The sequence below is a fragment of the Neolamprologus multifasciatus genome, chromosome 3 (assembly GCF_963576455.1).
Source record: "Neolamprologus multifasciatus chromosome 3, fNeoMul1.2, whole genome shotgun sequence".
NCBI classification, from domain to species: Eukaryota; Metazoa; Chordata; class Actinopteri; order Cichliformes; family Cichlidae; genus Neolamprologus; species Neolamprologus multifasciatus.
The window spans coordinates 6,438,964-6,454,441 of NC_140441.1; the positions used below are offsets into that span (position 1 = coordinate 6,438,964).

The 15,478-nt window shown below is 40.5% G+C and overlaps 1 protein-coding gene across 5 annotated transcripts; it reads right to left on the bottom strand.

Annotated features, from left to right (window-relative positions):
- Nucleotides 1-477: 477 nt before the first annotated feature.
- LOC146521292 (uncharacterized) lies at nucleotides 478-12,819 on the bottom strand. Of its 5 annotated transcripts, none has more exons than XR_014873326.1 (4): nucleotides 11,797-12,819; nucleotides 8,406-8,511; nucleotides 3,246-7,963; nucleotides 478-3,159 (listed from the first exon to the last, which is right to left on the bottom strand). XR_014873326.1 is itself a non-coding variant. In XM_085155044.1 (4 exons), exons 2-3 carry the CDS (start codon nucleotides 8,421-8,423, stop codon nucleotides 6,635-6,637), a joined length of 1,347 nt encoding a protein of 448 aa, XP_085011170.1. In that variant the 5' UTR covers nucleotides 8,424-8,511; nucleotides 11,797-12,819; the 3' UTR covers nucleotides 478-6,410; nucleotides 6,616-6,634. The 5 variants fall into 5 exon arrangements, 4 of the variants coding, with proteins under 4 accessions (XP_085011170.1, XP_085011171.1, XP_085011169.1 ...); XM_085155044.1 differs by having other exon boundaries at nucleotides 478-6,410; nucleotides 6,616-7,963; XM_085155045.1 differs by having other exon boundaries at nucleotides 478-7,963; nucleotides 8,406-8,500.
- Nucleotides 12,820-15,478: the final 2,659 nt, after the last annotated feature.

Consider the following 15,478-nt stretch of genomic DNA (forward strand, 5'->3'; position numbering starts at 1 on the left):
CAAACTACCTGGGACTCAAACCCAGTATTATTTTCCTTTCTTTTGGGACTCAAACCCATTATTATTTTCCTTTATCTTGGGACTCGAACCCAGTATTATTTTCCTTTATCTTGGGACTCGAACCCAGTATTATAACTTATAAGCTTACTTCAAGTTTCAACACTCATGAGATTTTTCATCAAAATCAAAACAGGTCTTCACCAGTAATTTCAGTGAGTAGACTTTTAATTTATACAGTCCAATTTGGCACAGTTTGGATTTACATTCAACAGGTTGTGCCTCACCTTTAGATGTGCCGGCTTGCCCACTCACGTCAGACCACTGGCTCGTGCCTGCCCGTTCAACCACCTCGCACCGTCCAGACCCCCAAAACTTCCTCCCCAATACCACAGGACGAGCCCCCAAAACTGTTACGGATTCAAATATTGGGGATGGATACAAGAGGAAAACCAAAATAACAACACTGGTCCAGCCGGGTCGAGTCAAACGATGATTTAATGAACACACGCGTGGGAGATGGACACCATACAGCAGACAGCATCAGATCTCAAAATGGTGGAGCCTTGATCAAACTCTTATAGCCTCTAGTGGCCCCCACCTAATCCTAAAAGCCTAAACATTTACATTCTTTTCTCACACAGCGCCTAAGCTACGACCTTGGCTCCCTGTTTATCTGCTCCTGCTGAGATGGGGCAGAATGCTCTGTTCTCTTCTAACCAGACAAATAAGGCAATGAGTTTCTACAAACAGTATTTCTTATAACTCAGCAGTATAATGCATCATAAAACAATATCATTCATTCACAATAAATCAACAGTCTAATGTAATGCAGATCAGTTTAACCAATGTAATAGTTATCACCTTCTTCTAATTCAGGACAATAATGCAAACTAAAACTACATAATAATTCACAATCTTTAATTAGGGGTCTAACATGGCATAAAATAATATTATAATCCGACAATGGTGACAACAGAAACGCTAAAACTGGCTTTAAATGTGGTCTTTACAAACCAGCAGGTGTCTTTTCAGTAGCTACATCAACCTGTGTTTTATACTATTGTTTTGCTTATGAAGCTTCAGTGTTAGCATTTTGTCCACTACCATTTAAACTTCAAACACAGCATTACTTTCTCTTTGGCTCTCGGAGGAGGCGGACACACTTTTTCTCCTCTCCCTTATCTTCCCTGCTTATGTCCTTGTCTAGTCTCGTGTTTTTTTTGTATTACTTTCCCTGGAACACTCTCTCACAGTCTGTTTCTATAACCTAAAGAGAATTATGGATTTGGTCAACTGATCTCTGAATGCTATTGACATCCTTTTCTCAACGAGAAGTTTGGGCTCGGGAGAGCCCGAGTGCCCTGGAGGGACTTTCCCTGCCGGATACACGATGGACGAGTGGCAGAAATGGAGGGTTGTGTGCCTGGCAGGACTGTTGATCGAGGACGCTGAAGATATCTACCTATTTGGAACCATGATAACAGGGTTCTTGCTGATCGGAGCTGGCTAGGCCCTGGCTAGGCCCTGGCTTATCGGAGAATTAAGACAGCGGAACGATGGGACGAGGTGCGACTTCTCAGAACGGGCTTGAAAGCAGAATGGTTAAGACCTTGGAGACGCTTACAGCTGCCGTAAATACTCAGTATAACACCTCTGAACGTATATTGGGATACATCAAGGAGAGGCCTGCTCAAAATAACACACTTGAGCAAAAGATGGATTGCATCGCAGAAAAGCTCACCGAAGTTGTGAGTTCTCAGAATCGACTGTTTGGGCAAAAGAATGAAAACACCAGCAAGTTTGATACCATCATCGGGAAGCTCGCGGTTCTCCAACGGGAGATTGAGAGACCAGTGTCGGAGTGTTAAAGAACAGCTTTGAAATTCTCATGAGTTGTCGCAAAAGAAAAATTACCATCATAATCCGGCTATCAGTAAGATTAATTTGTTTTTGCTATGAATGAACAGACCAAATGTCATCTAAAATAATTAATCATTCTGACTACTTCAAAGTTCTACACATAAAACTTCTTATTTGTGTTACCTCTAGTTTGAAGCTGGTGAGACTCACTGTGGTGTGCCCTAGTTTTGCTAAGAGAAGTGTTCAGTTTTGTTTTTTTTTAATTCTCTGTGGTCTCTGTGGCAGACTGACACCTCTGCAGTTCAACAAGATCTTCAACATCTTTGATGTTGAAGATCTTCCTTTTCTCAGAAACACCCCCACGTTTTTTGTGGTCACAGAATTTCTCAGTAGAGATGTTAAGAATGGAAAAAGAATGATGGAAAGTGTCTACAGTTTATAAAAATTGTTACTTAATCTCTTCATAATGCCACAAACGCTGCCAAACCTATAATGAGGACATGGGCCCATACTGAAAGGTAGTGATGGGCAGATGAATCTTCATGAAGCACTGAAGCTTTTCATCCAATTGGTTCACCCCAGCGCAAAGCTTCTTGAAGCTTCATTTGCTCTAGCAGGGCATCTACTGGACGTAAAAATATTAGTTGGCATGAATTTGAAGAGTGTGGCCTTTTGCACACAGCCTGTAAATGTCAACAACAAAAGGAGTGTGTAAAACATGTATATTGTAGTGATGCAGTATACTGTATATATTTATACTGGCAGCATGGAAAATGATTATTTACTGTGAGGTGAGGTGTGGTTGGGGTGTGGACAGTGGTTGTAATTTTGTAACGTTGAGGTATGGACAGCTACACACCGAGGCTCAGTCCTGCCCATATTTTACTCTGTAAAAACTAAATTTTCACTGCTTTTATGGCCTTTTTAGTGGGAAGAACATAGCTAGGATTTAATGATTTAACAAATCTTTTAAATCCTTTGTCCTCCACAGTGCTAAATGGTCCTCAATCACCATGCTAACCAGGTCTTCATCTTTTTGAGATTGTTCTCCCGAGGAAAGACAACAAAGACAAAGCACAAATATAAATATCACACATGTAACTTATTACAGTTGTATAATATTGTTATATCATTTAGTAACATTACTGCATGCTATATTATCATGGCATTTGATGGCTCACCTGGTCTTGCTCCACAATCGGTGTTCACCTCATTCTCATGCAAATCTCTGTAGTGCCTAAGCATGGATGAGGTGTTGTTGTTATATCCCAGCTCCCTGGCACATAGCAAACACTTCACCTTGTACAAAAGTAAAGACAGCTTAACATAAATTGTATTGCACCATCAGTATTATGAAAATGCATCTTCTGTAGAAATTTACATACCTTGTTGGGAGGAATAAGATCAAAATGTTCCCACACAGGGGAGGACATCCTCCTCTTCTTAGTTGGCTCCATTCTCTCCTGACTTTCTCTCCTCACTCTCATAAACCTCCAAACTCTCTCCAAACTCTCACTAACCGCAACTTTCCATCAAACACCCACATTTTGAATGAAGTCTGAGGGGTTTATATCGCTGTCATAGCTCGCGGAAAAGTTCGAACCACTTCCTGAACCAGTCACGTGGTACAGCCGGGCAGCGAGGCTTCGGACGTCATCATTTTCAGCTCCTCCCATAAATGAAGCAAGCCTCGATACACGCATCGTGGAAACGCCCCCTCCATTACTCGACACAAGCTTCGAAGCCTCGATACAGAACGTCAAATCACTACTGAAAGGTGTTCAATAATTCCACCATTAGAGCTCTTAGACTTGTTGTTCCTAGAGTATTTAGAAGTACAGTTGGAGGCAGAGCCTTTAGTTTTCAGGCCCCTCTTCTATGGAACAAACTCCCAATTTGGATTTCGGAGACAGACGCTGTTAGGTTTTGTATTGTTGATTGTCATTTATGCTTAGAAATATTTAACCATATATGCTTAGAGGTGTATAATTAATTGTGTAGTGATAGATGTGTGATCTTTAGCAGGCTGCAAAGGCTTGGTGTGGATTCCAGAGTGTTCTGGAATCCACACCCACACTCTGGGAGCATGGGGAGAGGTCGTACCTTCTCTTATTGTTTTATGGTAGGATAAACGTGGCTATATCTGTTTTAGGCTAAGTGCCTTTTGTTTATGTGAACTGCTGGACTTTCCAGACCAGTAGGTTTAGGGAAGTCTTTATGGGGTCACGCTCTGACCCCACACACACACACACACACACACACACACACACACACACACACACACACACACACACAATCCTTTGTTCACATGTTTACCTATGTAAGATGTTATATGTTAATGACCCTATGCATATTCATGTAACCACAGTAAAAGGAGTGCTATGGGGAACCTGGCTGAGAGTCTGACGGGGGTCAAGTGGTGGGACGACACTTGGCTCCAGGCAGGTCTCCCTCATGCATGAGTAACATGAAGAACTTTGCCTACTTTGGGTCTTGCTTTGCTGTGTAATTATATTGTCTTCAACGTTCCAGCGAATAGGTTTAAGCTACAAACCTATCAGACGCTATCTCTACTTTTGAAGAATAGGCTTAAAACTTTCCTTTTTGCTAAAGCGTATAGTTAGGGCTGGATCAAGTGATTCTGAATCCTCCCTTAGTTATGCTGCATTGAGAATTTCTTCTTCAGTCACCTTTTTCCCTCACTATATGTTAATAGACCTCTCTGCATTAAATCATTCTCTGGCTCTCTTCCACAGCATGTCTTTGTGCTGTTTCCTTCTCTAACTCCAACATGTCACGGCAGATGGCCGCCCCTCCCTGAGCCTGGTTCTCCTGGAGGATTCTTTCTGTTAAAAGGGCGTTTTTTCTTCCACCTGTTGCCAAATTGCTAGCTCAAAGGGGGGAAGTTTGATTGTTTATTTGACCCTTCAGAGGAAGCTCATTACTACCACATGTATCCATGACCTCAGTCTTTGGTCACTAGCCAAAACCACAGATGAGGGTAGTGACGTTGCTTGACCAGTAAATCGACGGCTTCACTTTTACGTTCAACTCTCTCTTCATGACAACAGATCGGTGCAACGTTTGCATCACTGCAGCTATGACCCCGTCTGTCAGTCTGAACATATTATACTGCTTCAGGTTCGACAGGTTATTCTGAGCTGCTGATCATATAAGCGCCACAAAAGGTTTTTTGTGGAGGACACAAACTTTTTCCAAAAACCTTTTATGTTTAGCTGTTTTTTGTAAAAAGATAACAATGTTAGCCTTTTCTGCAGCTACAGGGCATATATGGTATCACTCTTGGCTGGAAGCAGTGCTTAAACAATGGGAAAACACAAACTTTGTCCAAAAACCTCTCATGTTTAACTGTGTTCCACTTTTTCTTTGGTCATTTTCGCCTTTTTGGCCAGGGTGAAGGGAGTATCTGCCATCAAACAAGAAGACAGCTGCATGTAACTACGACTGTGTTTGCTAGTTCACCTTACATGCATTAATGTAATAACGTGGTTAGCCTACTCAACGTAAATTACACACGAACAACATTAAGCAACTCACGCAGAGAAGAACGGCTGCTGCTGCCATCATCATCCATCATAATTTCTGCTACACTGGCAGGGCTAGGGGCCAGGACTCTCCTCTTCGGGTTCTGGGGGGATGTTGCTAACTCCGGGTCCAATAACAGGCACTACACCCGCAGTAGATGTGCTCGGTCTTGCTGCAAGCTATCAAATATGGTGCATTTCTCGGCTTTTAAAAAAACGCTATGTGTCGCCAGGTGTTTCATCGGATTTGAGGTGTTACATTCTTTGCACAGTATCACCTTAAAGAACTTGTTGCAGGTTGCTGAGTTTGCATCTTTTGCTGTGAAGTACAGCCAGACTTTTGACCGCTTCGCCTTGGGTATTTTTAATCTGTAGCTCTGCTCGAAAAGAACGTACGTACCTGGGCCCGCCTACTATCCTGGGAAACGTAAAATGATTGGCTAGAATCCAAAGTGTATGACATCTCAGGAAAAAAGCACCAAAATGTGTGCTGCTTTTGGTCTGGTTACTACCGTTTATGTGGTACCGGATACCGGTACCCATCCCTACTCTTGAGGCCTGGAGGTGGTCACCCCTGTACTAAGATGTAAGGATGCTTTTTCTTTACCTCATGAAGTGGACGTGGAAACTGCAAAGTGACAATGAACTTCAGTCTAGGGCAAAAAAATTTGTCAATGTCTGCACTTGTATGGTGTCTGTCCTGTGTGGATTCCCTTATGCTTTTTCATTGAGCTAATGTCCAGTGGTGAAGGATGACCCACACTGGTCACAGATGTGCTTTTTGACCCCACTGTGGAATAGTTCATGTATTTTAATGTACTTGGTGTGTGGAAGCCTCTCCCACATTCTTTGCAGAAATTCATTTTGTCTTCAGTGTGTCTACGTTGATGTGGTTTTAGGTCCCGTTGATGATTGGAAGTTTTTCTACAAAGGTCACAGAGAAGCTTTCCCACCACCACAGTGACAACAGGGTTGAGAACTGGATCAATCTGTGTTGCTCTGATTCTAAACAAAGACAGAGTAAGTCAGGAAATTCCTTCAATGTTTTTATCCTGAATGTCGCCTGAAACAAAGAGCATCTCTGCCAACGTCCAATTACATTTTACTGTTTACATTATAACACTCAGTATAACTCCATAAGTTTACTGATCAGACTTGTTCCAAACAATCAGGTTACAATTACAAGATAAAAAATATATACATATCTCACAGTAACTGCACTTGTAGAGTTACTTTCTGGTGTGGATCTTTTGGTGTTTTTTCAGGTGATGTGGAGATTTAAAAGTCTTCTCACACATGTCACATTTATAAGGTCTCTCCTCAGTGTGGATAAACATGTGTTGTTGTAACTGTGCATCTGTTGCAAACAGTTTCCCGCACTGATCACAGCGGGAAACATCATTTTCAGTGTGAAACCGTAGGTGAATATTTCGGTACTGTTTGTCGCTGAAACTTTTTCCACAAAAGTCGCAGCTGTACGCCTTAATTCCAGAGTGGGTAACTAGATGCCTCTGTAAGTCACTATTTTGAGCAAACGTCTTGCCACACAACTCACAGCTGTGTGCTTTAACTCCACTGTGGATGATATGGTGTAATTTTAAGCATTTACGATGGGTAAAAGACTTTCCACATAAGTTGCAGGTGTATGGTTTAACTCCACTGTGGATGAGTTGGTGTGTTTTAAAGTTTTGAGCCAGGGTAAAAGACTTTCCACACAAGTCACAGTTGTACGCTTTAAATTCACTGTGGATGAGTCTGTGTGTCTTTAATTCTCCAGCCCGGGTAAAAGACTTTCCACACAAGTCACAGGTGTGTGCTTTAACTCCACTGTGGATGAGTTGGTGTATTTTTAAGCTTCCAGCCTGGGTAAAAGACTTTCCACACAAGTCACAGCTGTAAGGTTTAACTCCACTGTGGATGAGTTGGTGTTTTTTTAAGCATCCAGCCTCGGTAAAAGACTTTCCACACAAGTCACAGCTGTAAGGTTTAACTCCACTGTGGATGAGTTTGTGTGATTTTAGGCTTTGAGCCAGGGTAAAAGACTTTCCACACAAGTCACAGCTGTATGACTTAACTCCACTGTGGATGAGCTGGTGTGTTTTTAGGCTTTGAGCCAAGGTAAAAGACTTTCCACACAAGTCACAGCTGTACGCTTTAACTCCACTGTGGATGAGTTGGTGTCTTTTTAAGCCTCCAGCCCTGGTAAAATTCTTCCCACACTCATCACAGCTGTAAGGTTTAACTCCACTGTGGATGAGTTGGTGAGTTTTTAAAGTTCCAGCCTCGGTAAAAGACTTTCCACACAAATCACACCTGTACGCTTTAACTCCACTGTGGATGAGTTGGTGAGTTTTTAAACTTCCAGACTGGGTAAAAGACTTTCCACACAAATCACAGCTGTACGCTTTAACTCCACTGTGGATGAGTTGGTGAGTTTTTAAACTTCCAGACTGGGTAAAATCCTTCCCACACTCATCACAGCTGTAGGTTTTCTCTCCCTTTCTTCTTTGAGGTTTGTCGGCCTCCTGAGAGCGCTGACTTCTTTCTCCATGTTGGTCCTGCAGTGACAGAGATACAAACAGAGACAGTGAGTGAAATGCAGTCGTGGACCAAACTGAAACTCCCTCCGTCAATGGAAACAAACATGTCAATAAACACATTGTTGGTGTGTTACCACCACCTTCTGGTCATAGTATCACATTACAATAATGTGCTACAATGAGAGTTGTAATGAAAGTTACATTATTGAAGAAATATTTATAAGTGGAGAAAATCTTTTACGCATAAGAAATTGCAAGTTCAACTGATGATAATGTTTTTTCAATGTGTGCTTATAAAATATGATCTTTGTATTTTCTTCTAACTTCTGTGGTTTTTGGTTGTGAATGTAGATTTTGAATGTAGAATGATTCTGTATATATGGAGGAGCCCAGGATGCAAAAGATAAAGCTGATGTTAACAGGTTTTTCAATAACAGTGTAACTGTGATATTTTTCTCACCTTTTGTGTTGAAGTCATTGTTTCCTCTGTAGTGGCTGAGCTGAGTCCAAATGGATGAAATTGTCCTTCTGCTGCTCCACCAGACTCTTCTCCTCCTGTTACTCAGCTGGCACACACACAAAAAATACAATAAATAAATAAATAAATATACATATATATATATATATATATATATATATATATATATATATATATATATATATATATATATATATATCTGTCTGTGAAGGTTCTCAGTCATCCAGGTCATCGTAGTCTAAGGAGCTTGGAAAGAAAAGCGTCTGGACTTCTTTGAGTTGCTTGAAGACGTTTCACCTCTCATCCGAGAAGCTTCTTCCATTCTAAGGGTCAAATGGTGGAGAGTCCAAGATTTAAACCCAGTGGGAGTTTCCCCCAAAGAGGGACAAAGGACCCCCTGATGATCCTCTACCTCAGGTGTGTCCAAACTTTTTTCACTAAGGGCCACATACATAAAAAATATAGGAGGGGCTGGGCCACTTACTAGAAATTAGGTTTAACTTCAGTGTATTAAAGTTAGAAAAATCAGTTAAAAGTCGTCAAATATGTTATGTTGTTGAACATAATTAAAGACAAAACTGCCTTCATCACAGCTTTCCATAAATGGATCTTTATTGATCTATTCAGAAAAAACTTTGGTAGCTCATTCTCAGAACAGCAGCCTTAGATTTCTTCTTAGACAGAAGATTTACAGCACAGAGAAAAAAACAATAAAGGGGAAAATGGGACGGGCACATTTCAAGTTTGTTATTTAAGTTATTAGGCTTAGCAACACACCTATTAACGTTCATTTGAAACCATTATCAACATTAACAGACTGAACTGGACTTAATAACAGGAGTGCATAATTTTAGTAAATTATTCTGGTGAGTATCAGCTGCGCTGGGTATGTAAATCGGGCCATCCAGCTGTGGTGCTGATCGCCACTCGTGCCAAAAATCCAAAAAATGCCACTTGATCAAGGAGTAGAGCTGCATCAGATGAGATCAGCTGACTTTGCTATTTGCGTGCGCTGCGCACAGCGGTGTGTACTCTGTGTGTTAACAAGAAAAATGCATATAAGAAAGTGGTGTGCAAAAGCAGGGTAGTGACAGAATTGATGCACATTATTGGAATTTGAAGCGTGTGTACCTGCACATTAACACACGGGTACTGTGGAATATATTTTTTACTCACCTAAAGCGCTCGTGCTCTCGTCCACTCCCCGCAAAAAATTAGCAGCTGTGCTGTGTCTGTGGCATCGGGTGCTCTCATCGCATGCGATGGAGTAAAAATCAAAAGCACAGCTTTATCAGACAGTTGCAGTTTAATATTGGCTGACGAGTCTTCAGTGCACAACTGTATTTCTGGACATGCTGACGTTGTTTAAGTCCTGCACTTTTTCTGGGCACATTATTTCGGTACTTTAACGAGGCCGTGTTTTATGAGGTCTCCATCTGAAAAAGGCTTGCCATGTCTTGCGATGAGTTGGGTGACCTCATAGCTGGCTATTGGAGCCTTTTCCTGGACAATTTGAGCACGAAAAAAATACTGTTGCTGACCCCGCAGGAGAGCTACCCCTTGCTTTAATTTCTGCTCTCGCTCAGCACCAGTGTAGGATGCATAAGCCTGATGTTTGGTTTCATAATGACATCGTACATTATACTCATTCATAACTGCCATAGTTTCAGTGCAGATCAAATAGACACACTTCCCCTTGAATTCTTTGAAGAAATATTCACTCTCCCACCGTGTCTGAAATTTTCTGTACTCACTCTTCTACCTTTCGCTCCTTTGGTTCTGCCATGTTAACTTGAGGTAAATTTCTTCTGTGATTGTCCTTTTTGGTGGAGCAACTGCCTTGATCAGCAGTAGCTCCCCCTGGTGTTAAAACTAAGAAGTGCCATACACTCAAGCAAAAGTTGAAGTGCGGCACATATTCTATTCTATTTATGAAATTACTTGCGGGCCAATTAAAAATGGATGGCAGGCCACAGTTGGCCCGCGGGCCGGAGTTTGGACACCCCTGCTCTACCTAATCACATGAGCGAAGGTGTGAAAGCGGGTGTGGGTCACAATCAGCCAGGGTTTCGGGTGAGCTCATTGTGAAACCTGGCCCCACGCTATCATGTGATGTCCTGAGGTCAGATGGCCCAGGATGTGAGTGGGCGTTAAGGCGAAGAAGCTTCTCAGATGAGAGGTGAAACATCTTCAAGCAACTCAAAGAAGTCCATTATGTTTGACTTTATGACTTTCTGTGTTGTTTCTCGGATGCTTAGGACTCATATTGCACTGCTGGAAATAGTTTATTCTCATGCATATGCTGTTTTTTTAGCAAATTTGCATTATAATATTTATTTTCGTTTTCTTGCAGTATATAAATATTGCTGTATTTCAAAAATAAAACTACGAAGACACTTAAAATAAATTTCCTGTGGTGGGAAACTATTTTGTGCAACTTTTTTGTATTTACAGTTTTGAGGGATAAGCCTCTTAAATTTCTCTAACTAGAAATATATGTTAAAAAAACAAACACAATTTTACATTTTTTGTAGTTATTGCATTTTTTTGCAATGTATGTAATAATTACTATGCACTCAATAAAATTTGGGCTATAATGGTTGTATTGATGTATAGCAACTTGAAATGCTCCCAAAAATGGCACTACAGCATGTAAAAATGTAATATAAGCTCTGGCGGACTTGGTTCTATGGTAGGTCTTAAAGGGTTAATATGCTGCTGAGAATATAGCCCAGAAGAAGCGTATAGTATAGCTTTTATTTTGGAAAGAGACATTTCTCTGTAATAAACTCTCTTTTCCAAAGATGAGTGATTTCTCGATCAGATAGATTTATTTTATTATTTTGTTGTTTCAGCAACATTAAATTTAAAAACTGTACTTTAGAGTTACTTTAGAGTTCAAATATAGATTTATAATTTTAATAAATGACAAATTAAAACGACATGAACATTCTTTGTATCGAAAAAATATCGAACCGTGAATTTTGTGTACCGTTGCACCCCTAATATATACTCATATGTGTGTGTGTATATATACACAAAATCAGCCTTTGTATATTGGCTTTAATACACTGGAAGTACATAAAATACAGATGCATCTGGAGATCATCCTATGAAGTCCTATTCTAAAGGCTGATTGCCCTCCCCCAGGCTTGTATCTGTGCCTTCCTGGGGGTGGGGGTTGGTTGTTCTCCTGCCCTGCAGCCCATCCTTTTGTTCATATTCCAAGACCATTCTTACCTCCTAGCAACCGCCATTTCATAATTTTGCAAGCAATCACAAATTCTACAGTCTGTCTAACTCCAATGTATACCAAGCAATCTATTATTCTCAACAGAAACTGCAGCCACATTAAAGTTAGCTCGGTGCTTACCTTCAGATGAGCCCACAAACCGAGAGAAACTCCGTGATGAAGCTGGGAGTCTTTCCAAACAGGAAACAGATCAGGGAGCAGAGACCCACGTGGTTCACGCTGATCTGAGCTACGATCCAGGAGAAAAGGGTGTGCAGATTGATGCAGATATCGATCCAAACGTTGATAGTGGTATATGTTCCTGTAAGTTTAATACTTTACTCCCGTTTCATGAAAAAGCAGCTCTCTCTGCTCGACTCCTCTCCTGGACACACACTGTCTCCGCCCCTTTTTCCTGGCTCTATGATGATTTGTTACTGTGCGGTCACGTGACGCAAAATTAGTGCCTGTCTCCTTTTCCTAAACTCTTTTCCTTGGCCTCGATGAAAACGTCATCGTGGGACGTAGAATTACCAAGTACTCATGGAAAGAGAGGAGCGGTGCTGAGAACTGGAACAGGCTGTATCCCAATTCATGTTCTGAGGCCTTAACGGTCCACAAGGGCCGCGTACTCAACGACCGCTAAGGCCGGAAGTGCGGGGCTTGTGAAATCTAGCCTCCGTCGCGCTGCCCAGGTTGCCTAGCAACCATGATACTAACCGCTGGAAACGTTTCATACAGTTTTGTATGTATGTACTTTGTTTGACAGAAATGACGAAGAACATATTTTGTACTTTTGTTTGTGTGTTTCTACACGAGCTTTGTGTGATTTGATAAGTATCTGAGGCTGAGACCACAGGACTGTAAACATGATTGTTGGGCTTCATTTCTGTACTGAACAGTCATTTAAGATCAGCTAGTAAATAACAAATAGTTAATGTTGTTCATGAGACTAAAGTCAGTGTAAATATGATATGGCCAATATTATAGTTATTATATTAATCATTATTAGTTATTACAGCAGTGAGTTTGAACTCTCAAATCAAATCACTTTTATTGTCACATCACATGTGCAGGTACACTGGTACAGCACATGTGAGTGAACTCTGTGTCAAATACTGAGCTTCAGTAAAGATTCAAGTTGCAGTTATTTATATTTCCCATCACCTTAAATCTTCACTCAAAGACAAGTATCCTTTACATATACATGTATTATATATAAGAGACAAATATTGTTCATTTAATTTGTTGGCATTACTAAATTTGGCTCAATGCTTAGTCCTAAAGTGTATATTTATTTTCTTACTGTTCTTATATATATTGTTTGTTCACTCGCACTGTTGTAACTGGAGCCTCGTCGTCTCGTCTCTCTATATTCTGTACTGTATGTAGCAGAGATGACAATAAAGTTTTACTTTGACTTCAGCAGCAAGCAGGCGCACCGAGGGCTCTCGCGCTCACTTTTTGCATGTAGAATGTCGAAAAAACATCGGTGCAAATTATAAGTCTGTATTATAATGTCTGGTGTTTTCGTGTTTGTTGGTTTATTTTATTTTATTTTATAATTTTGCGAGTGTTTTAATAGATGCCGCTTCAGCCCAACACACATCAAACGTGTGACGCATGGTCACGCTCCCTCTGTTTCACTTATCGACGCGCTGGGTACCCCCCTCGCGTCGAGAATTGACGTGCAGGGTCCTCTTGTTGAATACTATAGAACTCCCTAAACTTTGCTTATTGATGAGAAGAGATTTCCACAGAAGAGCCTGTTGTCTGTATATTTATGCATTTCCAAAATCACATTGTAGTGACGTGTACTGAACACAATGAATTATAAATATAAACAACTACCTGAAAAACAGCAGATAAGTTAAATACATTAGTATCGCTTATTGCATTTATGGAAGCAGTAGCGGTTTTATATACGGGCGACACGGGCGGTTGCTTGGGGCGGCATCACGGGCATCGGCAAAAAAAAAAAAAATGCTCGTACTCATGCTGCACGTCAGCCAGAGCATATTGGGAATGGTACAGGCACCAATCGGTTTTCTATCGCCCATTTGCTGGGGGTAAGGACGCCCTTCGTTTGCGAGGTGCGCCTGTTGCTTGCGGCTAGTGATGGGTCGTTCGGGAACGAAATGGCTCTTAGTGCCGGTGTTGTGCCAAAAAGTGATTGTCTGCCAAAAACTGATTTCCGGTATTTGCCAAAAACTGATTGCTCGTATTTAAACTGCTATAAGTAACTTGTTGGCCTATAATATGTGAAACATATGTCAAATACATCCCTCATGGATGACACAAAGTCATATTGAGCCACAAACAACATTCGTATAACAAGGTAGAAGCCGCAATCAGTTTTTGGCAACGACTTTTATAGAACCTTTATTTATGCAGTTAAAAAAATCTCATTAACATTAAAAATGTCTTTTGCAAGAGTAAGTTGGCCAGGAGGACAGCAGAAATGGCAGCAAATATTACAGTAGTTCTGTAAAAATATTTTAAGTGGGGATAAAGGACCGGATTGGTTATAATGTGAGTACAATAACACAGAGTTATAAAGATACTTGAAAAAACAGATAATCTTTTAATTCTATATATAACCCCTTTGTAAACGCTGTTCACCGAAGTCTATTTACCAACATACGTAAAGATATTACACATAAAAAGTACAAGGAAACATCGGAAATCAGTTTTTGGCAGGCAATCACTTTTTGGCACAACACCGGCTCTTTGACGTGAACGACGCGACCCGGCTCCTTATCGCAAGCCGTCACGTGGGTTTTTTTTTGTTTTTTCTTTCTCTCAGCCTCTCTCTCGCACTTTTTTTCGCTTCACTCTGCACGCGAGCCGTGTGCTTTACGCTGGGAAGAGGGGGGAGGGGCGGTAGTTACACTCAGTAGCACAGGAACAGGGAGGGAGAGAGAAAGAAAGAGAGCCAGGGACAACAACGTCACATTAGAAAGGTATAGTAATCATCAACAACTATTTTCAGTTGCAGATGATAAAGGATTCAGAAAGTTTATTCATGCAGGTCCATATGACAGAGAATGTGCATGTTCTTTTTGTTTTCATATTATAATTTATATTTAATTGTGTTGTGGTTTGCAGTGTTTTGTGTTGTTTCACTTTAAATTTGTAAAAGGAAAAAGATGAAAATTTAAATAGTTAAAAGTTGAAATGTGAATGGTTGATTTTTGTATTATATGATTTATTTATTACATTTTATGTGGAGTGAATAAATAAAAGTATATTTACGGTGGCCCCTAGAGACAAAGCACATACAAACTTCAAATCACGTACAAACTCCGAAGCACGTAAAAACTCAGAAGCACATAAAAACTCAAAACACGTACAGACGACAACAGAAGTTCTCCAGGATGCTAGGGGCATTGTTGCGCTTTTGTTACCTCGTGGCTACACAAGCCAGCAAGTACCAACGACCGGATTTGGTGTGTGGTAGTAACAGGTAAATGAACATTGTTTTTAAATTATTTGAATATATATGAGTGCTTGTGTATAAATACACAAACAATACACATATGCTTTCATGCTTTCAGTTGTGTAATTTAAGTGATCTAGTAGCTCTGTTTTGGAAGTTCAGTTCATGCTAGAAATGTGTTTTGGAGTTTGTACGTGTTTTGTCTCTAGGGGCCACCGCATATATTTATATATAAACATATATAAATAAAACCACTTTTTTTACGTTAGTAATTCCTTTTGTGCATAATTTTATATTATTGTTAAAAATAAATAAATTAAAGCAACAAAACAACCTGAAGAGCTGGTATGGAACCGAAAGTGCCGGCTCTTTTTAGTGAGCCGA